The sequence below is a fragment of the Neovison vison genome, chromosome 8 (assembly GCF_020171115.1).
Source record: "Neovison vison isolate M4711 chromosome 8, ASM_NN_V1, whole genome shotgun sequence".
NCBI classification, from domain to species: domain Eukaryota; kingdom Metazoa; phylum Chordata; class Mammalia; order Carnivora; family Mustelidae; genus Neogale; species Neogale vison.
Window position 1 is genome coordinate 15,548,031 of NC_058098.1, and position 27,144 is coordinate 15,575,174.

The window sequence follows — 27,144 nt, forward strand, 5'->3', positions numbered from 1 at the left end:
AAAACGTCGCGTTTCTGAGGAGACGCCTCATCTGGCAGTTACCACCGCGCTAGAAGCCTCCCGACCGGCCGCCTGCATCACCAGCGTCACCATGGGGGCTGTGCTGGGCGTCTTCTCCCTCGCCAGCTGGGTGGGTTCGGGGTCTGGTGTCTCCGTCCGACGTGTCGTTTGGGGGAGGGCGATAGGGAGCCCCAACCTCAGACGCGATCGGGCCTTGGCCGGGAGCTTGGGGGGACGGGCCCTGGGCTGCAGAGAGTATCCCAGGCGCGGACCGAAATCCGTGATGTCCCCGCCCCCCCCCCCCATCGGGATCGGGCGGCTAGCCTTCCGGGTTTGGGGGGAACGTCGGAGGCCGGGCCGTCATTGTTTACAATTTCGATTGCCCCGCCCCCGCGAGGCTTCCGGCCTCTGGGTTCCTCTGGAGCTGGAACCCGGACCGCGGAATGAGAGTTCCGCGGCGTGGGCGCTCTGCTTCGTTTCCAAGTACCCTCATAAGGTGGCGTCGTTTAATTTTGGGCGGCTTAAGTGATATTTTTATCCCGGAGCATGGATTTGCCTTTGCTAGAGACTATGTGGGAGATTTGGGATTTTGACCCAGGCTTGTGTGCAGTTGTGGTGCAAAGGAAAGAAGGCCTTGTGGATTATTTAAAATTGGAAACCATGGCGTGAACGTTTTGGGACTTGTCCAACGCATTTATCTCTGGCTTCCAGTAACATGAAGCTAATAACCCCAGCATTCCTCCTCTTGAGAGCTGCTGTGAGGAGGATAAAGTGAATAAATGGGTGGAATCGCTTTGTAGATCTTAAATGCCTTACTTTAAAAAAGGAAATTTTAGGATCTGTGGAAGAGAGTATGGTGAGTTCCCTCATGTAGTTTCTCCTGAGGAGCACGATTCTTTAAAATCACTTCTTGTCTCATAACTTTACAACGGTTTAATTGGCCAAGGACTCAGTCTTCGCTCATTGCACTACCATTTCTTAGGGACAAAGTACAAAAAGTGTATTTTCCATTCTTTAAGGTTGTTGATCGTAAGTCAGAAGGGTATTTGGTCATTTACAGGTTCCTTGAGAGCAGTGGCTTTCCAATTTTTTGGCCTTGACCGAAAGTAAGAAATATATTTTACATAGCTAATTTAATATGCCCATTTATACACAGGTTTCATGAAATAATTTTTACCTTTATCATCTGCTGTACAATTTTTCTGTCACATTAGAACAAATCCAGGTAAGTTGAATTTTACAGTCCAGCAGTAGGTCAAACTGTTTGCAAAGTAGATTTAGGAAAAAATACACAGTTAAGAAGGTAATTAAGGAGTAAATTTGTAATTTGAGACAAAGTGGTCTGTCTTACTGTGATAACCTGAAACACATTTTGTCTTTGATAATGCTAGTATTTATATTCATGCCATCAAAGCATTTCTATCTGTAAATTGCTTTTCTATATTTTTAATCCCCTTTATTCAACAGGAATAGCAAGGAGTGCAGTGTACCAGAGAGTGGGATGAGTGAGGGGAGGAAAAATAGGAAATGAAGTCAGAAAGGTAGCAGGGAGCCAAATCATGTAGGCTCACAAATCATATTTGTATTGGACTTTACTCTTTTTTTTTTTTTTTAAGATTTTATTTATTTATTTGACAGATCACAAGTAGGGAGAGAGGCAGGCAGGTGGGGTGGGGGGAAGCAGGCTCCCTGCTGAGCAGAGAGCCTGATGTGGGGCTCCATCCCAGAACCCCGGGACCATGACCCAAGCCTAAGGCAAAGGCGTTAACCCACTAAACCACCCAGGCGCCCCTTGGCCTTTACTCTTAACAGATATGGGGATTCATTATAGAAAAGAAGAGTGATGTGATCTGACCTGTGTTTTAACAAGGTGGTGGTTGGAGAACAGACTATAGAAAAGAAAGGGTGAAGCAGTGTAGAGGAGAAAAAACTTTGCTCGAATCCTCTGTTGGGTTAGTGGCCTGTGAATGAAAGTAATAATCTTAGCGAGAGAAAAAAGAGCTATGTACATGTGCTACACACATACTGGCAGGATGTTATTTATCATTCAGTGATGCATAACGCAGAGGGATGGTAGAAAATAGGGCTTGTTATATACCTTACTTACTAGGGAAAAGGAAAAAGGAAGAAAAGGGCTTCTAGTTAGAACAAAGAGGAGATAAGTAAGTTGGGGATAATACTTGTTTATGTAGTTGCAGAGGTCTTTTTCTTCTTCATGGCCATAAAACTCCCTTGGAGAGAGAATTTATGGCATCCTCATATCCCAGAAGTTTCAGCTTTTAGTCACATGAGGAAACCTCCAAGATTTTTTTCCCTGTATCTGTTGAATCTCAAATGTCTTCACCTTAAAACAATCTTTTTTTTTTTTTAAAGATTTTATGTATTTATTTGACAGAGAGAAATCACAAGTAGATGGAGAGGCAGGCAGAGAGAGAGAGGGAAGCAGGCTCCCTGATGAGCAGAGAGCCCGATGTGGGACTCGATCCCAGGACCCTGAGATCATGACCTGAGCCGAAGGCAGCGGCTTAACCCACTGAGCCACCCAGGCGCCCCCCTTAAAACAATCTTTATACCACCTCTGGGTTCTGCTTGTGTGGCTACAGGAGTGAGACAGGAGCCATTGCATTTAATCTAGCTTGAAAGATGATAGTAGTGGTTTAGACCAACGCGATAGCTAAGGGTGCTAAGAAAGTGGTCACATTATGGAGATACTCATTTTTTATTATTTATTTATATTATTCTTAACTATTATTTATTATCTTAAAAATTATGTAAGCTCTATACCGGACTTGGGGCTTGAACTCACGCCCCTGAGATCAAGAGTTGTATGTGCGTGCTACCGACTGAGCTAGCTATGTTCCCCAGATTCTGGATATATTTTGAGGATAAAGCTGATGTGCTGACAGTTTAGATGAGAGTTTTGGAAAAAGAGAAAGCGTCAAGGGTGACAACAAGGTTTTTGGCCTGAGTAACAGAAAGAATAATAGAGTTGTTACTTACTGAGATAGGGAAGTGACATAACATACAGTAGGACAGCTCTGGTCCACAGATTAAGTAGCTACTGTAAAGGCTCAAGAAATAAAACAGTAGGTCGTCTCTCCAAAAGGCACTTATATTTTCATGATACTTACAAACAAATAAATGGGTATAATCATTTGCTAGGGCTAGATTAAAAAAAAAAAAGCCACAAACTGGGTGGTGGCTCAAGCAACAGAAGTGTGTTGTCTCTCCGTTTCTGGAGGCTAGAAGTCCAAGATTAAGATGCCAGCAGGGTGACACCCTCATCCTCAGCGTGATGAGGCAGAATCTATTCCATGCTTCTTCCCCAGTTCCTGGTGGTTTGATATTCCTTGGCTTGCAGATCTCTGCCTTTGTCCTCACTTGGTGCTCTCCCTGTGCTGCATGTCTGTACCCCAATTTCTCCTTTTTATGACACCAGTCATATTTAATTAGGTGCCTACTCTTCACGGTATAACATCATTTTAGCTAATTACATCTGCAATGACTCTATTTCCAAATAAGGTCACACTCTAGGGTACTTGGGATCAGGACTTAAACATAGGAATTTGTGTGTGGGGAGGTGGGGAGATGACACAGTTCAACCCATAACAAACAGTAGGCAGTTATTGTGGGATTATTTGATAGGTCAGAAAATAAATAGAGTTAAGAGTATGAGAATGCAGACAAAATAAATGTAAAGCAATTAGTGTCGTTGCTTTTTATTTTTATTTTTAAGATTTTATTTATTTATCTGACACAGAGAGAGAGATCACAAGTAGGCAGAGAGGCAGGCAGAAAGAGAGGGGAAGCGGGCTCCCCACCAAGCAGACAGCCTGATGCGGGGCTTAGTCCCAGGACCCTGAGATCATGACCTGAGCTGAAGGCAGAGGCTTAACCCATTAAGCCACCCAGGTGCCCCAGTGTCACTGTTGTTGACTGTAAAACCTGTTTCTGTCTGCAGCCAGCTATAGACCTCTATTATGGTCTTTTGGTCCAGATTGTAGTTTAGAATTGAAGACTGAAAATGGATGATCAATTTCTGTTGGCTCTTGAGATTACAGATGTTAATGGCTACCATGATATATTGAGCCCCTTCTGTGCCAGGCATCATGCCAGCTGTTGTCTGTTCCTGACATTAGCTCATTCTTTGTATAGTAACTGTTCAGGTAGGTGGTGTTATGCCCATTTTTACAGATGAGCAGACTGGGCTTTGAAGCTAAAATGACCTTAGCATCTTGTTCCAAATCACACAGAACCATGATGAAGTCCCCCAAGGTACCATCTATAAAAAGTAGAGACTGGGACCGTACTGTGAGACCAGCATCCCCCATTATTTACATCTGCTTCTGCTGATGATTCTGACTTCACCTGCCTTTGTAATGTGACTTAATGTCATCTTTCAGTCTCATGCTCTACCGACTGAGCTAGCCAGGCCTAATGTCATCTTTAAAAGCAATTTGAGCGCTTTCCTAATTAAGCCTACATAAAACAACTCAAGATTATGCCATTATCTGAAATGCTCACCAGATACCCAGGTTATTTTTCTTTTTTCAGTTGAGGTAAAATTAACCATTTTTAAGTGTATAATTCAGTGACATTTAGGACATTCACAGTGTTGCACTGTTGTTGATGTCATCACATCTGTGTAGTTCCAGAACGTTTTCAACACCCCAGAGAGAAGCCTGATTCCCATTAAGCAGTCACTCTCCATCTCATGTCCCTTCTCCTCCAACCTTTGGAAGCTACTAATGCTTTCTGCCTCTGAATTTACTTACTCTGGGTATTTCATATAAGTGAAATACAACATGTGATCTTTGGGTCTGGTTTCTTTCACTTAGCATGTTGTTTTCTAGGTTGACGAATGTTGTACCAGGTATTAGTACTTCATTCATTTTCATGACCAAGTAATATTCCAGTATATGGCTATATCACATTTTGTGTATCCGTTTGTCACTTGGTGGGCATTTGGGTTATTTCTGCCTTCTGACAACTATAAATAGTGCTGTGTTGAACATTGATGTATGAGCTTTTGTTTGAATACCTATTTCAGTTCTTTTGGGTGTATGTTTAGGAGAGGAGTTGCTGGGTCCAATGGTGGATTCTGTGTTTAAATTTTTTGAGGAATCTCCAGATTACTTTTAAATTGAGCTAAATGGCTCTTGTTATCATTATATATAAGGGTTTCCATGTAGCGTTACTTGGTGCTATAATACCAGATTTGGTAACTAGGATTACTTAAATAGCAAGTGGAGGTAGATTTTTATGTTGTTTTTAAATAAAATATGCTCTCTGTATAAGTAACATTTATTGGGTTCCTCGTATGTTTTAGGCACTGTTCCGTACAGCAGTGTCTGAGGGAGGAAGATTCTGTTATTCAGTCTATTTTGCAGATGGAGAAATTAGCTTAGCTTATGTAACTTGCTGAGTTAGAATGACAGAAATAATATTGACTCCAAAACCCATCCTTCTTTTTTTTTTTTAAAGTAGGGTCCGTATCCATTGTGGGGCTTGAACTCATGACTGTGAGATCAAAACCTGAGCCAGGATCAAGAGTCAGACACTCGATTGACTGAGCTGCCCAAGTGCCCCCAGCACCCACGCTTTTAGCCACCCTCCCAGCCATAACTCTCTCATTTAAAGCCATCAAAGCCTGGTTTGCCTCATCTTCTACTCTGTGACCCTTATGACGTGAAGGAGTCCCCTGAAAGAGGTCTCAAGTGGCTGTGGTGTGCTTTTGCAGGTTCCCTGCCTTTGCAGCGGTGCATCATGTCTGCTGTGTAGCTGCTGCCCCAATAGTAAGAATTCCACGGTGACTCGCCTCATCTATGCTTTCATTCTCTTCCTGGGCGCTGCTGTATCCTGTATCATGCTGACAGAAGGGATGGAATCACAGCTGAAGAAGGTAAGTAGAGGTAACAGTAGACTTAATGTACTGGTTATTTGTATTATTTTTCTAATTTGCACAATTTTAGTTGTGATTGACATTCTTATTTCTTTACGGTTGTAAATCTCAATCAAGTTCGTTGTAATTGTTGGGTTTTGACATTACTTTTGGGTATGGTCAAGAAAGACATAGAATATGAAAGTTTTAGTCCTTTTCCAAAAATGAGGGTACTCAGAAAGAACATGTTCAGGTTCTACTTTAACAACTAAGAGAAAGATTTTCAAAGAATGGCAGGAAAATATTATCTTCCCATGTATGTTTCATTCAGATTTAAACATTTGACCTAGACTAACCCTACACCTGTGGAAGGAATCAGTTGTAGCATGAAAATTCATGGCAGAATGGGAGATAACCACGTCAGTAAGAAAAGCAAAGACGAGAACACTTCATTTTTATTTGCAAAATGCAAATTGTTTATACTTTTTGGTGACAAGATTATAAGCGAATTGGAAGGCAATGAGAAAAGTCCCTCAGGACAGTCTTGCACTTGTTGAAGTAGTCAGTTGTATAAATTTAGGCTTTCTTACGATGGGATATGATCTTTATTTAAATGTGAATATTCCCATAACACTGAAATTGCTTTTTCCAGATACCTGGATTCTGTGAAGGGGGATTTAAAATCAATGTGGCTGATAGAAAAGTGGATAAAGATTGTGATGTTCTGGTCGGTTATAAAGCTGTGTATCGGATCAACTTTGCCTTGGCCATCTTTTTCTTTGTCTTCTCTCTGCTCATGTTAAAAGTAAAAACAAGTAAAGATCCCAGAGCAGCTGTACACAATGGGTATGTACATTGATTTTATTATTTACTTGTTAGATTATGGTGTAGCTCCTCCCCTTGAGCAGTTAATGTTGCCATCCTGATGGAAGCAGTAGAGTATTTGAATCAGTGCCTCACATACATTTCTGACCCATTGTACATGGGAAGTTGTTTGAGTGTCATTTTCAGTTGGAGTTCTGTAGCACAGAGGGGCTGAAGGGGAAAAGGAGAGTCTTGTCCTTTTTTTTTAAAATTAATTAATTAATTAATTAATTTTTAAAGATTTTATTTATTTATTTGACAGAGAGAGAAATCACAAGTAGGCAGAGAGGCAGGCAGAGAGGGGGTGGAAACAGGTTCCCTGCTGGGCAGAGAGCCCGATGCAGGGCTCCATTCCAGGACCCTGGGATCATGACCTGAGCAGAAGGCAGAGGCTTAACCCACTGACCACCCAGGTGCCCTTGTCCTTTTTTTTAAATACCTTTGTTTCAAGTTCCTAGATCTTTATCAGACACCTGTGAAACAGTTCAAGGATTGTGCTAGGCACTGCATACACACAAACATGTATACTTTTTATTGTTAAAAGATAAAAATGTATCTGATTTATTAAACAGTGTACAGAAAGATAAACTAGATATATTTGGGCCATGGATTTACAAATCTTTGTTTCCCATTCCTGACTGCCCCCAGTTCCCCTTTGACACATAATTCTTACTTGAAGACTGAAGGGACTTTTATACACTTTATACGTATTATAATCCTCTTTTTATAGATGCAGTAGCTAAATTTCAGAAAGGACAAATAAATGCTTGAGATCTCTGAGCCAGTGAGAGTTGGAGTTGGGATTGAAACTCGGGTTTGTCCAGCTCTAAAACCTGATTCTTTCCATTCTGCCATACAAGGCAGTCTTTAAAGGTCATGGACTGAAAGGAGCGCCTGGGTGGCTCAGTGGGTTAGAGCCTCTGCCTTCGGCTCAGGTCATGATCCCAGGTTCCTGGGATCAAGCCCCAAATGGGGGGGGGAGGGCTCTGCTCAGTGGGGAGCCTGCTTCCTCCACTCTCTCTGCCTGCCTCTCTGTCTGCTTGTGATCTCTCTGTCAAATAAATAAATAAAAATCTAAAAAAAAAAAAAAAAAAAAGACATTCGGGAAGGTATGTTCTATGGTGAGTGCTGTGAAGTGTGTAAACCTGGTGATTCACAGACCTGTACCCCTGGGGCTAATAATACTATATTAATTAAAAAAAAAAAAAAAGATTATGGACTGAAAGCCGGGTTTGGTCCTAGCTTCACCAGTGATGAACTGTGTGATTGTGGGCACAAGGTACTTTGTCCTATGTTGAGAAAGAAGGATTAGGTGATAACTTTTCCCTAAATCCAATAGTTAATTGCTGTATATGTAGCTAACATTGATTGTTTAGAATACTCCAGAATTGTAGAAAAATTCCTTTCTTTAATCGCTAAATGTAGGGAAATTCCTAAGTTATATGTTTTTCTCTTATGTCTATGAATTATGTGTTCTTTGGGCTAGTATTTGTCCTTAAATTGTATGAAAGATTGAGTGGGGCAGTTTCATGTCAAATGAAGAAATAAGCCCAGACAGTCATGTTGGGAATGCTACTGAGTCCCTATTGTTGCACTTCAGAAATTAACTTTTCTCAGTATAAGGGCAAAAATTAACATTTCATAAATGTACTTTTATATTTTAATAGGTTTTGGTTCTTCAAAATTGCTGCCATTGTTGGTATCATGGTTGGCTCTTTCTACATCCCTGGGGGCCATTTCACCACAGGTATGGCTCACTACTAAGAGAGCTAATTATATATACACAGTCTACAAATGATGGAGTTGAAGCTACATTTTCTTTACTGGTTTTGCAGAACTGGCAATTAAATGAGGTGGTGTTCAATTATACGACTTCATACTAATATTAAGGAAGTAATTACTTGATTAAACCCAGGAGGCATTCAGCCCATTTTTTTTCTTAGCTGTTTTGGAGCCATAAGTTGCCAATATTTTAATAGTTTACCTCCTCACTTGGCAGTACTAAGTTAATCCAAGAGCTTGTCAACATGAGGACCTGTAACTCACAATGTGTTCTACTATCCCTGTCTTAATACACTTTTTTTTAACCATAATATCAAGTGACATCTGTGGATTTCCACTGTGATTTTTTATTCCCTTGTGGAGGGAAGGGCTTACTGTACCATTTGGAATGTCAGCTCCCAGGCTACCCTGGGCACAAGGTAAACAAGCTTTAAAAGGTCTGAAGCCCAGTCAGACTTCTCAGAGAATGCCTTTGAATTTGGAATAATGTTGCTGTACTGCTGGAGACAAAATAGGTCTTTACCACCTCTCTCTCAATTGAATGGAAATTGTTTTAAAATTGGGTAATAATAACATCTGAAATGTTACTCCTATGGTAAGAATAACATTGTTCTTTTGGGTTCTAGCTTGGTTCTTTGTGGGCATGGCCGGGGCCTTTTTGTTCATCCTCATCCAGCTAGTGCTTCTGGTCGACTTCGCTCACTCTTGTAATGAGTCATGGGTAAATCGAATGGAAGAAGGAAATCCAAGGTGCTGGTATGCTGGTAGGTATCTGAACTCACCTGTAAAAGCCATACTGCATTATGCTATCTTAAGCAGGATGTACAGTAAACATCTCCATTGATTTAAGTGTATAAAATTCCAAATTATAGCTGACTTTCTTAAAAACTATAGTCTCCCAGTTGAGTCAATTCTGAATTATATGCATTACCGGAAGGGGGAAGCACAGATTGTAGAAATCATTGGTTTCTCTCCATTCATTTATTTTACGATTCGTAACGTAACCAAATGTGTTCAGATAAGAGAAAAATGTTGTGTTAGTGATGTAGTTCTGGTTTTGATTCCCTTGTTTCCACTGACAGGGAACTCAGGTGGATTATACATAACAGGACATCTGCCCACCTCCCTCAAGCAGATAGAAGTGAACAGTCCTTACTGCATTCTTCAGAGTATGACCCACACTCCTTGTAAAAGCACTTAACATTTCTAGGGTGGAAATACAGGATTTGTAGCTGGTAATAGTGGGAAGGGAATTTGGAATCTTCTTCTACTAGGGGCGATGACCCAGCCATACCTCATTTAAAAAAAGCAATAGTTGAAATTCCTAGCCCCTGCACCCCACGCATTTTAAACGTGATAGCTCCTCTTGTGTCAAGAACTTGAATGGCCAAAAATCACAGAAGAAAACAAATTCCCCATTATCCAACTCTCTGGTAATTAATACTTACTGTTAACATATTAGTCTGTATCTTTACAGTCTTTTTTCTTGCATATGTATCTTCTGTGTATAGAAAAAAAGTCATTGAAAAAGATGTATACTTGTATCTTTTTTTTCTTTTAAGATACTTATTTATTTATTTATTTATTTGACAGAGATCACAAGTAGGCGGGGAGTGGGGGAAGCAGGCTCCCTGCCAAGCAGAAAGCCCGGGCCTAGGCTCAATCCCAGGACTCCGAGATCATGACCTGAGCTGAAGGCAGAGGCTTAACCCACTGAGCCACCCAGGCGCCCCTGAATACTTTATCTTACTAATTTTTTATATGTGTTAAACATTTGGATAGGTTATAGTTTGACTTTTTTTTAAACCTCGAAGGAGCCTGTGAATATGTGGCAGTAAATACCTAATAATATGTCTCTGAGCACATTTCTGCCTTTTCCCTTAGAATAAATTCCTAAAAGTAGAAGAGGGGAAGGGTATGGATATTTTAAAGGCTTTTAGTACACATTATCAAACTGTCCAGTTTTCTTTTTTTGTTATTTATCTAGCTTGCTTTTTAAAAAATAACTAAAGCAAAAAAAAAAAAAATTAAATTTAAAATATAAAAAATAACAAAAGCAAAGCCAAAAAACCCCAAAAATTAATACTGTGTTCACCATAAACACAGAGGACGGAACTTAATAAAAAATAAAACATGCAGATTTCCACCCACTTGCAACCCACCTTCCTCTCCAGATGTAACCATGATTACTGGATCTTTATAATTTGTGCACACATACATGTTCTTGTTATTTAGATGTAAATAGGTTCATATAATAACATTGTTCCATCACTTGCTCTTCTCATCAACTATATGATGAAGTATATCAACTATATGATGAGTATTTTCTAACATATCTGAGTACAGATACATCTTAACTCAATGGTATACAGTTCCATGGGGTTCCGTGGTGTGGTATACTGTAAGTTATTTAACCATTGCCCTATTTTGTTGGTCACTTCAGTTATGTATAATGACTAGTTATTTTAGCATGAGATTTAAGAAATTGTTTTATTTTGTGACACATTGGAAATCCTGAAACACCTCCTCATTTCTGACTCATAAAAATTTATTTTTTTAATCTGTTCATTTCCTTTTCTATAATTCACTTGAATCCCTCAACTTTAGAAGAATTTAATAATGAGTTGCAGATTTGTCCTCCTTTGGAAGTAACTAAAAAGTAGAGAAATCTTGCATATTCATATGGAAAAACATTAAGAACTGTACTAGTACTTTGACATACAATACCGTTTTATACCAACATCATATTCATCATTTAATTTTAAATATGCAACTGTGGAGGTTATAAGTAGAAACTGGTTTTCTTATAATTGTGCCTTGAATTAAGTGCAGGTTAATCAAGCTCATCATTGCTACAGTTGGTCTGAGTATACTGTTACTCTTCCATGTTTTCTAATCTTCAGAGTTACATAGCTAATTGTTGCCTATCCATGTGAACAGAAAGGAATATTATTTTTGAAAATAGCAAATACGCCACTCTCCCACAGTGAGGTGGTCTTAATGGGACAGGAAGTGGGCTTACGTAGCCCATGGCTGCAGAAGACAAATGATGTAAGAGATGCCTGTCTGTTGTTTTCTGCTGACACCATCCCTGGTATTTAGCTTGCTGGAACTGGGCCAGTTTGAGGGCCTACAAGTTTTGCAAGTTCCTAAGAAAAGTTTATAATGCACATTATTTAGCCAAATTTACTCTAGCTTGTTTTTCAACCCATGGAATCAAGGTAGATAATCCAGAAAGTGAATCCATTTGCTTGAATTGAACACCAGGCCACCTCTAGCGCTGTCTGAGATGTCATCCTTGGGTCTTCTGTAATTTCCTTGTAAAATGTTGACCACCAGAACAGTAAAATAATGTCTCTATTTTTATATGGGGTAGAAGAAAATTGGTCTTCATTTGAAAAGCTTGTTACAGTTGTGAGCATTGCTGTGGGTTTCCCCCCTTCCAGCTTTGCTGTCTGTCACCAGCATCTGTTACATCCTGTCCGTTGTCTTTGCCGGCTTACTCTACACTTACTACACCAGACCGGACGGCTGCGCAGAGAACAAGTTCTTCATCAGTATTAATTTGATCCTTTGCTTTGTGGTTTCTATTATATCCATTCATCCAAAAATTCAGGTATGGTTTTCTGCTTTATCCTCCTGTGGAAAAAAATTTTTTTTGTATTTGTTCATTTGAGAGAGAACATAAGAGAGAGAGTACAGCAAGGGAGACGTGCAGAAGCAGATGGAGAAAAAGACTCAGGGAGCCCGATGTGGGACTCGATCCCAGGACCCTGGGATCATGACCTGAGCTGAAGGCAGACGCTTAACCAACTGAGCCACCCGGGCATCCTCCTGTGAAAAATTTTTAATTATTGCCAGACTTAAGCTGATGTAATCTTTTATGTGAGTTTATGTTTATCTACTTAAACATTTTCCCATATTATAAGTTCTTCATAATTCTAATATAGTAACTGTAAAATGTGCCATTGAGCACCTGTATCATGATTAAGTGAATAGTTCCCCTATGAAAAAGTGCATAATTTCCCTAGGAAAAAAAACTGTAGGTAACCTGAGAATTTTATAGCTCTTAAAAAATAGTTCATGTTGGGAGAATGATTCTTACGAATCATGAGCTAAGCTGTTTTAGGGGGATTAAATTAGAAAATCACTGCTTTAAAAAAAAATCGCTTTTAATATTTAAAAACAAAACTCATGCATGTGAGTTTCATCATTTAAACACCATACTTTAAGAAATTCATGGAGGGTGCCTGGGTGGCTCAGTGGTTTAAGCCTCTGCCTTCGGCCCAGGTCATGATCTCAGGGTCCTGGGACCGAGCCCCACATTGGGCTCTCCGCTCAGCGGGGAGCCTGCTTCCCCCTCTCTCTCTGCCTGCCTTCTGCCTACTTGTGATCTCTGTCTATCAAATAAATAAATAAAAATCTTTAAAAATTAAAAAAAAAAAATTCATGGAGGTTTTTTTTTTAAGATTTTACTTATTTGAGAGGCACCTGGGTTGCTCAGTGGGTTAAAGCCTCTGCTTTTGGCTCAGATCATGATCCCAGTGTCCTGGGATCGAGCCCCGCATTGGGCTCTCTGCTCAGCGGGGACCCTGCTTCCCCCTCTCTCTCTGTCTGCCTCTCTGCCTGCTTGTGATCTCTGTCTGTCAAATAAATAAATAAAATCTTAAAAAATAAAAAAAAAAGATTTATTTGAGAGAGAGTGCAAGTGGGCATGAGCTGGGGGAGTGGCCAAGAGAAAGGGAGAAGCAGACTCCCCGCTGAGCGGGGATCCTGATGTGGGGCTTGATCCCAGGACCCTGGGATCATGACCTGAGCCAAAGGCAGATGCTTAACGACTGAGCCACCCAGGTGCCCCAATTCTTAAAGTTTTAGATGAGAAATATGAAAAGAATATAGAACACCTCTCCTTTCAAAAATGAGAAAACTGAAGTTCCAGAGAGATGACCGTCACTCAGCTGGTAAGCACTGCTGTGGAGCTTTGCTTCTATAACTAGTAGGGATGAGTGAATCAGCCTCTGTAGGATACACGGGAATTCCAGGGCTGTCAAATGCCTCAAGAACCACTAGTACACAGTCTTTCTTGGTTCTTTTTCAGGTTAACTCACATTGAAAGATTACTTACCCTCTTTCAACTGTCAAGTAGAATCAGAAGGTTCTCAGTTGTTAATATCTCGGAGCAGGGTGGGGGGTGTTGGGGAGAGGCCAGGGATGTCTGCTGGGTTTTAGAAAGTCAGCCTTGGGGCGCCTGAGTGGCTCAGTGGGTTGAAGCCTCTGCCTTTGGCTCAGGTCGTGGTCCCAGGGTGTTGGGATGGAGACCCACGTCGGGCTCTCCGCTCAGCGGGGAGCCTGCTTCCCTTCCCCTCTCTCTGCCTGCCTCTGCCTACTTGTGATCTCTGTCTGTCAAATAAATAAAATCTTTAAAAAAAAAAAAGAAAGAAAAAGAAAAAGTCAGCCTTGCAGTTCCCATGGCATTGCTTTCTTTTTGATTCCACAGGAACACAGGCCTCAGTCTGGTCTCCTGCAGTCCTCTGTCATCACCCTCTACACCATGTACCTCACCTGGTCAGCCATGACCAATGAACCCGGTAAGGGAATGTCAGTAGTACATGCACTTGATAGAAAGAAAGCAGGAAATCACTCTTCCGGCAGGTGCAAACGCTGGAGGTAGAACAAAGGGCAAATAGGAGAACAAAAGGCTTTGCTTAAATGTACGGTGCTCACCGTGTGGTGCATATACACGCGTTTCAAGTTTTATTTTCCATGTCTGTCCGTAGCTCTTAATAGCTGACAGCCTAAAGGACTGCAGTCTTTATACAGTCTAGGCTTTTCCCTGGACTAAGTCAAACTAGTTAAGAATTGGACAAGGCAACATTGTTTTGGCCCTTTGTGGCATTGTTGTAATTGAATTTCACTTTGGTGTTACAGGCTCTAGAGGAAATGGCTGAAAGAAGTTTCCTTTTATAATTACTGCATTGTGTCTCACTCAGTAGGGTATTCTACAGACTTGTTTTAAAGGAAAACCGTTATTCCAGACCCTCCAATGAAGACTCACTTACTGTTATTATACTCTCTATTTAACTGTAAAAACTAGGGAAAATTTCCCTGTGGTTAAAGCCTTTGTACAACTACAGACCCCAAAAGATTTGCCAGTTCAACTTCAAGATCAGTAAAATCAGGATTGACATTTATGAATTTGGCAAGTACTTTGTTGTCGGGTCTTTTCTTTTTTCCTTAAACTATGTTACTGATTGCCACACAAATATGTAACTAGTTGCTAAGTTTCCCGGTTCTTCTAAGTATGGCATCCGCATGTTTTACATCATGACTGAATGATGTGTGAACCCTTCCCTCACATCCTTTCTCGGAACAAGAGGAATTCTTACTAAGGACAGTAAAAAAATATCCCACTTTCAGATCGTTCCTGCAACCCTGGCCTGTGGAGCATCGTCACGCACATGACGGCGCCAACCTTGGCTCCTGGGAATTCAACTGCTGTGGTCCCTACCCCTGCTCCACCCGCAAAGAGTGGGCATTTTTTAGATGCAGAGACGTTCATTGGGCTGACAGGTTTTGTTCTCTGCCTTTTGTATTCTAGGTAAGTTAAAAAGTACTTGGAACAAGATTCTCATGAAGGTTAATCATAGAGCAAAGAAGCTATTTTGCTTTCAGAGAGCAGTGTGAGGGATTGAGAAAAAGAACTTCTTTTTATTATTTATTTATTTATTTTTAATTATTTATTTGACAGATCACAAGTAGGCAGAGAGGCAGGCGGGGGTTAGTGGGGAGCAGGCTTCCCGCTGAGCAGAGAGCCCGATGCGGGACTCGATCCCAGGACCCCGAGATCATGACCTCAGCCGAAGGCAGAGGCTTTAACCCACTGAACTACCCAGGCGCCCCTTAACTCCTTTTTAATGAAAGCCCCCGACTTGTTTCATGTCCCAAGTCATACATATTTCTTAAAGCCTAATAAATGTTCTCATCAAATACTTCCTTCCCAACTGACATAGAGATACCATCTCCCTGGATAGGATAAAGTCTTCACCTGACCCCACATCGGCTAGAGTAGTGACTCTGAAATTGGTTGGTTTCTCTTTTTTTGTAAGAAGGTCTTAATTTCCTGATCATTGTAAAAAATACTTAGAAAACTACAGAATTCTATACATCTAACTTTAAAATCTCTAGTTAATCCAGGGCCTCAGATAGAACCTGTGTTAGCACTTTGCATTCACCCTCTTACCCATTTTTTATTGATATTTTCTATATAATGGCACATATTCCTTGAATAATTTAAAAATAGGAGATAAAAATGGACAAGGGCGAGTTTATATTTATATAAATTAATAATATAAGTGAGATAACTCTGAAGTGGGAATTGAAAGTAGCCTCCCTCCAAATTTACCTCTTCCATGGTTAAGCATTTTGGTACATATTATTTGATACTTTTTTCCTTCGCTTACACTTAACTACCTTATTTATCAATTTGTATTTGTGTAATTATACATAATTTTATTTATAGTTATATATGTAATTTTATTTATATCACTTTATATAAATCGTTTTTTAATAGGAACGTACTATACATATATACAGTATTCTCAAATATGAATTTGTCGTAAATTGGATAGTTTTCCACAGTATGTGTAGATTTATCTTTTTTTTTAATGAGTGTTTAAAAGAAAGATTGGCAAACTGTAGGCCTTGTAAATAGAGTTGTATTGCAATACAGCTATGCTTACGTGTTTTTTTTTTAAAGATTTTATTTATTTATTTGAGAGAGAGACAGTGAGAGAGAACATGAGCGAGGAGAAGGTCAGAGAGAGAAGCAGACTCCCCATGGAGCTGGGAGCCTGATGCGGGACTCGATCCCGGGACTCTGGGATCATGACCTGAGCCGAAGGCAGTCGTCCAACCAACTGAGCCACCCAGGCGTCCCTGCTTACGTGTTTTTATGTTGTCTGTGACTTTGTTTGGTTTGCGTTTGGCCCAATGTGCTTTGTTTTGTTTTTGAGATACAGTTTCCATACTATAAAATCACTCTTTTAAGGTGTACAATTCAGTAGTAGTTTAGTCTGTTCACAGGCTCGAGCAACCACCACCACAGTCCATTTTAGAAGATTTTATTTTGCCAAAAAGAAACCTCATGTCTCCTTAGCAGTCACTTCCCTATGCCTTCCCACTCCAGCCACTGGCAGAAACTTGTCTCTCTAAACTTGTCTCTTGCTTATTCGAATGTTTCATATATGTGGAATTGTAAAACATATGGTCTCTTGTGGCTGGCTTCTTCATTTAGTGTGTTTTCAGGGATCATACATGTTATAGCAGTACTTCATTCCTTTTCATTGTTGGAAAAGATGCTCCATGGTGTGGATATGTACTACATTTTGTTTATCCTTTGTCGGTGGATAGACATTTGGGTTGATTTCGCTCCAGAACTGTCATGAATAATGCTGCGGTGAGTATTTGTGTACAGGTTTTTTTTTTTTTTTTTTTTTAGATTTTATTTATTTATTTGAGAGAGAATGAGTGAGAGAGAGCATGAGCTAGGAGAAGGTCAGAGGGAGAAGCAGACTCCCTAAGGAGCTGGGAGCCCGATACGGGACTCGATCCCGGAAGTCCAGGATCATGACCTGAGCCGAAGGCAGTTGTTCAACCAGCTGAACTACCCAGGCACCCCTGTGTACAGGTTTTTTGTGTGGGTGTACATTTTCAGTTTCTTGGATCTATACCTAGTTGTAGAATTGCTAGGCTATGTGGTACCTCTTTTGAAAACTGCAAAAGTGTTTTCCAAAGGGTCTACATCATCTTCCAGATCCACCAGCAACGTATGAGGCTGCTGGTTTCATCACCTCTTAACTGTTAGATTATAATTGTTTTTTTTTTTATTGTAGCCATTCTAGAGAACATGAAGTGGCATTTCATTACGGTTTTAATTTGGGTTTTCCTCATGACTGGTGATGTTGAGCATTCTTTTCTTGTGCTAACATTTGTATGTCTTGAAGTGATGTCTATTTAAATCTTTTGCCTATTTTTAAATTGGGCTTTTTATTGTTTTGTATATGGCTTGGAGTATGGGTACAACTCCATTCCGTTGTAGTATGGATATCTAGTTGTCATAGCACCGTTGCTGAAAAGAATATTCTTGCCCCCATTGCTTTGTCTGGTATCCCTGTCAAAAATCAGTTGAACCTAAATGTAATGGTTTATTTCTGGATTCCTAACTCCATGTCATTGATCTGTATAGGTATCCCATGCCAGTACCACACTGTTTTGATTACGGTGGCCTTGTAGTCAGGTTTTTTTGTTTTTGTTTTTAAGTTGTTGTTTTTTTTTAAGATTTTATTTATTTATTTGACAGACAGAGATCACAAGTAGGCAGAGAGGCAGGCAGAGAGAGAGAAGGGAAGCAGGCTCCCCGCTGAGCAGAGAGCCCAATGCGGGGCTCGATCCCAGGACCGTGAGACCATGACCTGAACCGAAGGCAGAGGCTTAACCCACTGAGCCACCCAGGCACCCCTGTAGTAAGGTTTGAAATCAGAAAGTATGAGGCATCGAGACTTGTTCTTTTTCAAGGTTGTTATGGTTATTCCAAGTCCCTTGCATTTCTGTGTAAATTTTGGGTTTTGCTTGTCAGTTTAATTGAGATTTGGTAAGGATTGCATTGAATCTATTCATCTTTTGGGCATTACTATCTCAACACTATTAAGGCTAGTTCATAACTTGGGATGTTTCATTTGGTCTTCAGTTTCTTTCAGGAGTAATGTAGTTACTAGTGTACAAGTCTCAAACATGTCTTGTTAAATTTCTAAGTGTTGTTTTTGATATTTATAAGTGAGATTGTTTTTTTAATTTATCTTTTAGGTTTTGCATTGTTACCGTATAGACGTGGAATTTTTGTATATTGATCTTGTATTCTGGAAGATCATTTATTCTAATAGTGTGTATATTCCCTAAGATTTTCCATGTATAAGGTCTGGTTATTTGGAAATAGAGACCATTTTACTTCTTTTCCAATCTGGATGTCTTTTTTTCTTTTCCTTGCCTAATTGCTCTGCTTTGAACCTCTAGTACAATATTGAGTAGAAATGGTGACAGTGGCTTGTTTTTCTTATTCTTGATCTCAGGGGGAAAGCTTTTAGTCTTTCACTATTTTTAAAAAATATTTTATTTATTTATTTGACAGAGAGAGATCACAAGTAGGCAGAGAGGCAGGCAGAGAGAGAGAGAAGGGAAAGCAGGCTCCCCGCTGAGCAGAGAGCCCAATGCGGGGGCTCGATCCCAGGACCCTGGGATCATGACCTGAGTTGAAGGCAAAGGCTTTAACCTGCTGAGCCACCCAGGCGCCCTAGTCTTTCACTATTAGATGTGATGTCACCTGTGGGTTTTTCATAGATGCCCTTTATCAGTTTGAAGAGGTTCTTGTCTTTTCCTAGGTTGAGTGTTTTTATCAGGAAAAGGTATTAAATTTTGGTCAGGTGATATTTCTGTGTCTGTTGAGATGATTATGTGGTTCTTTAGTTGTATGTACTTTCTTTATTCAGTCATTTTAAGCTGCAGTGAGCATCTGCTATGTGCTAGAAATGCATAGATGACTACGGTCATTGTTGAGTTCTAGGACTAGCAAGAAAGACGGGAATGCTAAGTATGGCAGAGGGGAGCAGAAGGAGCTGTGGGACTTTAACCCAGTGTAGTGATGACTCGATGCCAGGAAGGCTTTCTAAAAGACGTAGCACATAGAGAATTGAAGAAAGAGGCTCGCTGGGAGAAGGCTGGTGGGTGGTCCATTCCAAGCATGGAGGAGACTTGTGAAGTCACGGAAGCAGACATGGAGAGCACGATGAAACTCCTAAGCAGTTAGCCATTAAATGGTAATCGATGAGCGTGCTCTGTGTCTTGTGATGACAGGCAACAGTTGAGAACTTTAAGCAGAGCCCTTCAGAAGGCCTTCAGTCCCCAGATAGGGGCAGTTCAGAAACAACCTGCATGTATATAGGCCAATGGCAGCGATTCATCTCATGGCCCCTTGCTGATCTGTCTTCTCTCGGATCACTTTCCAGCATCCGTACTTCCAACAACAGCCAAGTAAGTAAGCTGACTTTGTCAGGAAGTGACAGCGTGATCCTCCGTGATACAGCTGCCAGTGGCGGCAGCGATGAAGAAGAGGGACAGCCTCGGCGGGTTGTGGACAACGAGAAGGAAGGAGTGCAGTACAGCTACTTCTTATTCCACTTCATGCTCTGCCTGGCTTCCTTGTACATCATGATGACCCTGACCAGCTGGTACAGGTAGGAGACACAGACAAACCGGATGGAAGACCACTTGACACCCCACCCCCCTTGGGCTGCCTGTAAAATCTACCTCCATTGCTTGACCTCAGAATCCCCTTCATTTACCCGTATCTTGAAGTTGTGTTCAGTGCGGACTCTTTTCTGAAATACTTTTTACTTTCTCTCCTTTTGGATTTAAAATCCATTTGGAATTCACGTTATTTATTTATTTGCCAGAGGAGAGGGAGAACAAGCAGGAGAAGCAGGCACCCCACTGAGCAAGGAGCCCAGTGCGGGACTTGACCCCAAGACCCTGGGATTGTGACCTGAGCTGAAGACAGATGCTTAACTGACTGAGCCACCCAGGGGTCCCTAGTTGAAATTCTTAGAGTACGAATCATGGAGAATTCTTCTAGACTTGAGTTACTTAAGAGAGAAAATCATAACATAAAGCAGTCTGACCCATTTTTGTTCACGAAATTTCCCTGGTGTCTAGAGATGGCCATATGGAGTATTCTGATCACAATAATGATGTGATAAGGAAAGTTTCAGGGACGTCATTTCAATCTAGACTTTTGCCAATACCTAGAACAGCTAGGTATTCCTGAAGAGCTTTGCTCAGCAAAGAGTTCTTCGTGCTGATAAGATAAAAGCTTTTTGAGAGGCAGAATCCCCTGCACATGAAAACTAATAATAGCAGCTTTCATAAGTTCCTTCTAGAACCTTACTACAGTATAGTGTTAGCCACCTTTCTTTGCTTTCGCTGGGGGTGCTACTGGATGCTGCCAACAGGCTCTTACCTGACCATCGTCTGCTTTCTTAGCCCTGATGCAGAGTTCCAGAGCATGACCAGCAAGTGGTCAGCTGTGTGGGTCAAGATCAGCTCCAGCTGGGTCTGCCTTCTCCTCTATGTCTGGACCCTTGTGGCTCCACTCGTCCTCACCAATCGTGACTTCAGCTGAACCTCTGAGAATTCATAAAGGTCTGCTTTGCTGAAAGCCCTTACCTGTTTTACTTTTGCTTCAACTAAAATATTAAGTGAATACTTTGCAAATTTGACTGTATCCAAGTTTATATCAGCAAGATTAAGTAATGCTTGACGCAGGATCTGAACTTTTCATTTATATGTATATTATGTTTATTTGTAAGGATATAGCGCAAAGGGAACATTTTGCGTTTTAAAGTGAACTACAGCTGTGCTGTGAAGAGACTTTATTAAGATCTGTAGGATCCTACAACTTTGATTTAAAATGTAAGAGAAATGTTGGATATTTGAGGCCAATTGTTAATATATTTCTACTGCAGTCTCCTTAAAAAGCAAAAACAAAACAAAACAAAAACCCCACCATTTCCATGACAGGTTTCCTCTGTGAAAGTCTTTACTTGTGTGATGCAAGCAAGCAGTGTGTTCAGTCCTTCATCCCCCATGAAGTGTAGCATTGGAGTATGGGGTGGGGGGCAGGGGCGGGTTGCGTGCCACGGGCTCCTTCCCCAGAAGAGCAGAGTGGCTGATCGGGCTACAGCTTCTGCAGCTTGAGTTGGTCCTTCCGGTGTTTGACACTACAGCAGCGATGCCGCGCAGTCCCAGCTTTGCCAGAAGTGTCCGTCTCCGTAAGCGCTTTTGTAGGTTTGGCGAAAATGAAAAGTCACTTGGGAAAACAGTGCCACTTTGGTCTATGTCGTTCTCTTGTTATGAGTATGTAAAAGCAAAATGCATGTGAATTTATTATATTTGCACTATAAAGGTATTTGATTAAAACAGAGACTTAAGCTTTTAAGACCCTTTCTTTTATGAGTTAGTAGCCATTCTATGATTTTTAGACATTCATGGGCAGTCAGGTTTATCAGGGATCGAGCAGAATGTGCCTGTCTCTTCTAAAACTTGGGGTCTGGCTAGTAAGTAAAGTCTGGAACTCATCCAAAAATTGTACTCCGAATACCTTGCCTGGGGAAGACACTTGCGTATATGAAACACAAGGCAGGCACTGTCAGGAAACTTTGTCAAGAGAGGGCAGCCCACAAGGATGTCGACTAGAATAGTTCGTTCTCTGAGCACCCATTTATAGAGTGTCTGCTCTGCACCCGGCGCTGTCAGGTTCGGGGCTCCAGCGTTAAACACTAGATACCAGCTCTGCCATCTTGGACTTAGAGTTTAGAGGAGTGTGAAGCTGAGCGGACAGATGTACAGCCTGGTGTGAGTGCTGGGATTGGGGAATTGCAGAGAACTTAAAGGAGAGTTGCCTGGGCTTGTGCTGGGGGAGTTGTCCTGGTAGGCTTCCTGGAAAAAGTGGAATTGGAGGCCAGGAATTGTTAGGCGTTTTCCGAGAGAGAAATGGGGCAGAGGGCCGGCATTGCTACAGGGTAGACAGAGCTTCACGTTAAAGGAAGGGGATGCAGACTTGTTCAGGAAAGCTGGAATAGGGAGAAGAGGGCAGGACCGGGTCATGAAGGGCTTTGCAAACCACAGCGAAGAGTTTGAACCCTAGTTGAGAGCAGCAGGGAGCATATTGATGGTGACGTGGACACACGGTCTTAAGACACTGCAGCAGACACGCAGAGAGGGCGTTGAGAGAGGAGACCCGGGCAGGACATACCCCGCTTCAAACAGCGAAGTGGAAGTGAGGATGGGGAGAAACTGACAGCTGAGAGCTACTTAGTAATTAAAATTTTAAAACTGGCAATTCATTAGCTGTAGGGGAGAGGCCGATTCCTGAGTGATGATGGTTTAATCACCTGAGTTGATGGGGCTTCCGTTTATATGGTGAGAGACAGAAAGAGAAACACATTGTGCCAGAAGGATGGAGTTGGTCCCTTAAGAATGGCGGAGAACATGGTCTTGGAAGTCAGACCCGGTTTGTAGCCAACATTGCTTTTTCTGTCTGTTTACTGGTCGGCTAATATTTATTGAGTACATACTATGCCTTATGATCTTGGGCAAATGATTGTGTGACCATCTGTCTGAGCCTCAGTGTTTGCCTTGTTTGAATAAAAGTTAGTACCTAGTACATGTTATTGTTTAAAGAGTTAAGTTACTTTGCAAAGTGCTTAACCCATTTTAAACACTCTGGTGGCAGCTGCTAATCTCACTATGGGTTAAAATGACACTAGACAGTATTCAGAGGTCAGAGATGTTCAGCCACAGTCCAGTGGAGGCTAGATTTGAGGTGTTCATACAGAATTAAACAGATGGGACACAGAGGGGACAGTCTCAGTTGGGATGGAGGTGGGTGGGGTAGGGAAGCAGGGCTTGATACGAATCATTGGAACCACCTGTTTCAAACCAGTGCATTATGTCAAGGTACAGAGATAAAATTGCAGGGGAGGTGGGGGGTGGTGCAAATAGGAGAGGCTTAGCCCCTTACTTTGCCAGCGTAAAGCAGATACCCCCCACTTTGCTTAATGGCAGGGTAGCCAGATTAAGACCTTTAAAGGCCGTAAACCTCAGAAACAATGAGGGTTTTCCATCCCCTACTTTATGTAATGCAAAATAAAGCAATACTAAACTGTAAAATAAGTGTAACAAAGTCCAATAAAGTATTTTTTTCTCATGATAACTTTTGATATTAATTTGAAATAACAAAATTTCTTTGAAAATTAGGGGACAGTATCCCTGTTTGCTGGACTGTATTCTAAGTTAAGTTGGTCTGTTGCTAGGAAACCCAGGATTACTCAAGACTCAAGGGAACCATACTCAGGAGTGCTGAATTACTCAGGAATATACACAGATAACATCAGCAGGTCGACCAGGAGAGTATCTTGACTCATCAGACGTTGTGGTGTCCTCTCATTCCAGATAAGTCATCTGGTGTTTCATCACCAGGAATGGGCCTGTCTGTCCCTCAGGATTGCAGATTGACAGCCTGGCTTTGAGGTTAGTGATATGGTCTAGGAGTTCATCAGAGGCAACAGCAGTGGCTGCTACGTTTACCTGGTTGGAGCTAGCTGGGAGAAGACTTGTAGGCCCATGTGGCCCCTGCCAGATGTTTACTCTCTGGACTGTTCTTGTAAAGTACTTGGTTGGGAAATAAAAGCTTCTCTTATACATCAAGGATCCTGCCAAGCATGGCCATGGACCTGTTTATCGCTGCTGTTGATGTTCTGGACCAAGCTGTACACCAGCACATGTTTTTGTCCATTACAGGTCCTTTTCCTTTTTATGCACCCAAGTGAGCGTGTTGTTGCGTGAGTCATGGTTCAGGCTCTACAAATTGATGATGGGCGCCAGGCTTATCAATAAGGGCTGCTGCTCCTTTCTTTTATCCTTTCTTGTTGTTCTGTCCATCCGGTTACCTAGGAGCCCAAATCAGGCAGCCTTCCCAGTGGCGTCCTAATCACTGCTGAGTGACCTGAGCTCCACGCGACCTCCTCAGGTGAAGAATAGCAACATGAGACAGTGCGTGTGCCCAGCTGTGCGTAGACGCTGTCCACGCCCCAGAAGGTGGGGCAGCTTCTCCCCGTTTGACAGATCAGACTGAAGCTTAGAGGAGTCAGGAACTTGCCTGTAGTTACTCAGTAGAAGGCAAAACAGAGAAATAAACCAGGCCTTGAGAGTTCCTTTTTCAGTTAGACTCCATTGTCTCTTGGCATAAGGTCCTAGGCACCAAGATAACCGGAGACTGCTTAGGCAAGAGCTGTCAGACTACCCATCAGCAACGAGGGAGGATAAGCAATCCCCCTGAAGGCAGTAACGACTAGGTCACTTTATCTAATGGCTGGCACCTTATTAGGTAAGAGGTGGAATATTTGGTTAAAATGGTGTGTTTCCAGAAAAGTGGCAATTGTAAAGGATTTTCTTCCTCACCATCTCCAAATGGCAGTGGCAGGACGCATGTGCTGCATCAGGTACAGGCGTGCTGGCCCAGTGCCGTGTGAGGGGAGGGCACTGGGGAAAACAGGTGTTTCAGAAAACAAACCAGAGAGCGTGGACTCACAACATGGGAAATACCTCCCACAGCTTGTAAACAGAAGCATTTGCTGATCCTTGTGACTCTGCTGCACTGGTCGGAGCCAGTAGTCCGTTTTCCCAGATGTGGAAAGGGACTGAGTTTAGGGCTGCAGCTTCCTCAGGAAGGCTGAGCTGAAGAGCTGGTGTGTCGCAGTGTAAGGACTTACCTGCCACATCATCAGAGGTCAGCGGTAAGTGTATGGACGTCCTGCATGAGACCTTCTCAGCTGACCCACCACCAACACGCCAGACCCACCATGGTGCCCAGCTTGTGCCTCCTGTGGGGAGACCACACGCTTCTGTATAGAAACCAGCAGGGAGCAGGTAGAGGAACAGCTAAGCATGTGTGGGACCAGAGTGGATCAAGCCAGACCTAGTCATCCCCCCAGGAGTCTGGTTTCCTTGTAAGTGTTTCCAGAATAAAATGTTCTCAAAGATTAAGAACTTGTGCTTTATATTTTATAAGAAGCCAGGAAACGATCTGATTTTTAGACTGTTCCCCTATTAAAAAAAAAAAATTCTTCCCTTCTTTCTTTCTGCGTTCTGTCGGAGGGTGAATGACAGTTAAAGGCAAACAGCCTGGCTCTAACCATCAGGAGAAGTTGGGCTAGAGTCTGACTACTTAGCTCCGCATGTGACCTTGGGCGAGCTGCTGAGCTTCTCCAGATCTCATTTCCCCTGCAGGGGGCAGTAATGCTATTTAAGATGAAATGAGATTATCTACATGAAGCACCTAACATCATGGATGCCTAGCCCTTAAACGTCCCTGGGAGTTGTTAGCTGTGTGAAGGATTCAAGGCCAGTCTAGAAGGAACATCTGGGCCTTAAGAAATGAAAAATGCACCTGTCGTCTCTACCACTGTGTAGACCCATTGCTGTTCTTCGTATACGCTGGCATCTTCTAATGGAGTGTGGTCCCCAGAGGCGGCCAGTCCAGACCACAGGTGCACGGTGTTGCCGCAGGGCCTCTCCCTGCCCGACCCGGACAGACGCTGTACTCAGGCCTTCGTGTACCGTGAATAATAAAACTTCAGAACCTTGGTCCAATCTGTCATTGTCACAAAAGGACTCCACACATAACCTTATAGGGATTTTTATTAAGACCCAGTCATGCATACTAAAATTACATGTTTTCACCACTTTGACTTAGAAAATGCACTAGAAAAATAAACTTTTGGTCAAACACTGAAGTTAGATGAATCCACCACCACGTGTCTGTATACTCAGAGCTAAACTGAGTTTCAGTCTGAAGCGAAGAATGTGACCAGTGGCTGAAATGGTGCTCCAGTCTGGTGAGAAAGTGAGCCCGACTCTCCCCCTCTCAGAGTGGGATCAGAGACTCCTGGCCCCGAGTGGCTTCAGGCATTTCCTCCCTGTACCAGGTTACCACGTGATGTGCCAAGAGGTGGAGGCACAGGTACAATCCCCGACAGCAGCTGACCTGCCCAACTAAGTGTGCCACCCAGTGAGGCCTCAGGAGAAGTCGAGAAATGGCAAACAGTTCATCGCTAGCATCTCCATCTGTGAGTCACACGGGGCCTTCCTGTGGTACAAGCTCTGTTAAGGAATCTCTGACTGACGATTCCTGTCACTTGGCATTTTGAGCAAACCAATTCTAAGTTGGGAAAGCAGAAAGGAATTTACTTTAGATTTATAAAGTTAATAGGCCCAATACTGACAGACATCACCGGATGGACTTCCCTCCCGAACAGTTGAGACGCTTCTGTTTGGTGTCTCCACAGAGCCCCAGAACAGCTACACTTGCACCGTGACCTATGCTAACACTTCACTGCCTCGATGAAAGAAAAGGCTTCAAAGGTAAATCTTAAAGCTAAAAACTTTACAATGAAGTATTATAATAATGCCACAGCTTTTGCCTGCCCAAGTGGAAAAGTAATCCCATGACTGGTCTGAGAATCCGGTGGCATTTAAAGAAACTGCCCACTGAGAGAATTCACAACGGCTCAGTGTCTCATAGGAATTTGGGGAAAATACCTCTCATTGGCTTCTCAAGTTCAGCAAAAATGTATCTTACAAGCTGAAGTGTCTGTAAAACCTCTAGAGACAAGTGGGTCCTTGTGAAAGTGAGATGAAGCGAAAGCCACTTCTGCCCAAAGCAAGTAAGCCGGGAGAGGAAGCCAGGGTTGCACAGATGTTTCTGTACATTTCTTCCGGCCTGTCCCCGTGAAGGTAGAACAGGATTCTAGGAAGAGGCACAATTTCCCAGATTCTGTACAAGAGAAGAGGGAGAAAAACCCCATATTATCTTAGCTTACAGATTGACTTGGGAGCAATTCATTCAGACCTACATTGCCTATAAAATAACCCAGATTTGGGGGGGGGGCAGGCCTCTAAAAGGTAGAGTACAATGTCCTTGTGGCAGTAAAGCCAAATGATGCCTAAAA

At 42.1% G+C, this 27,144-nt stretch overlaps 1 protein-coding gene across 1 annotated transcript; it reads left to right on the forward strand.

The window, feature by feature from the left end:
• Positions 1-10: 10 nt before the first annotated feature.
• On the forward strand, positions 11-23,845 carry SERINC3 (serine incorporator 3). Its single transcript, XM_044262986.1, has 11 exons — positions 11-130; positions 5,741-5,902; positions 6,534-6,727; positions 8,413-8,492; positions 9,154-9,291; positions 11,974-12,143; positions 14,025-14,115; positions 14,945-15,125; positions 19,585-19,812; positions 20,618-20,776; positions 23,588-23,845. Exons 1-10 carry the CDS (start codon positions 92-94, stop codon positions 20,754-20,756), a joined length of 1,422 nt encoding a protein of 473 aa, XP_044118921.1. The 5' UTR covers positions 11-91; the 3' UTR covers positions 20,757-20,776; positions 23,588-23,845.
• The last annotated feature ends 3,299 nt before the right edge of the window (positions 23,846-27,144 follow it).

Coding starts and splice junctions, on each gene's coding strand:
- SERINC3 (XM_044262986.1), top strand. CDS start 92: ATGGGGGCTGTGCTGGGCGTCTTCTCCCTCGCCAGCTGG. Junction 131..5,740: donor TCTTCTCCCTCGCCAGCTGG/GTGGGTTCGGGG, acceptor GTGCTTTTGCAG/GTTCCCTGCCTTTGCAGCGG. Junction 9,292..11,973: donor TCCAAGGTGCTGGTATGCTG/GTAGGTATCTGA, acceptor CCCCCCTTCCAG/CTTTGCTGTCTGTCACCAGC.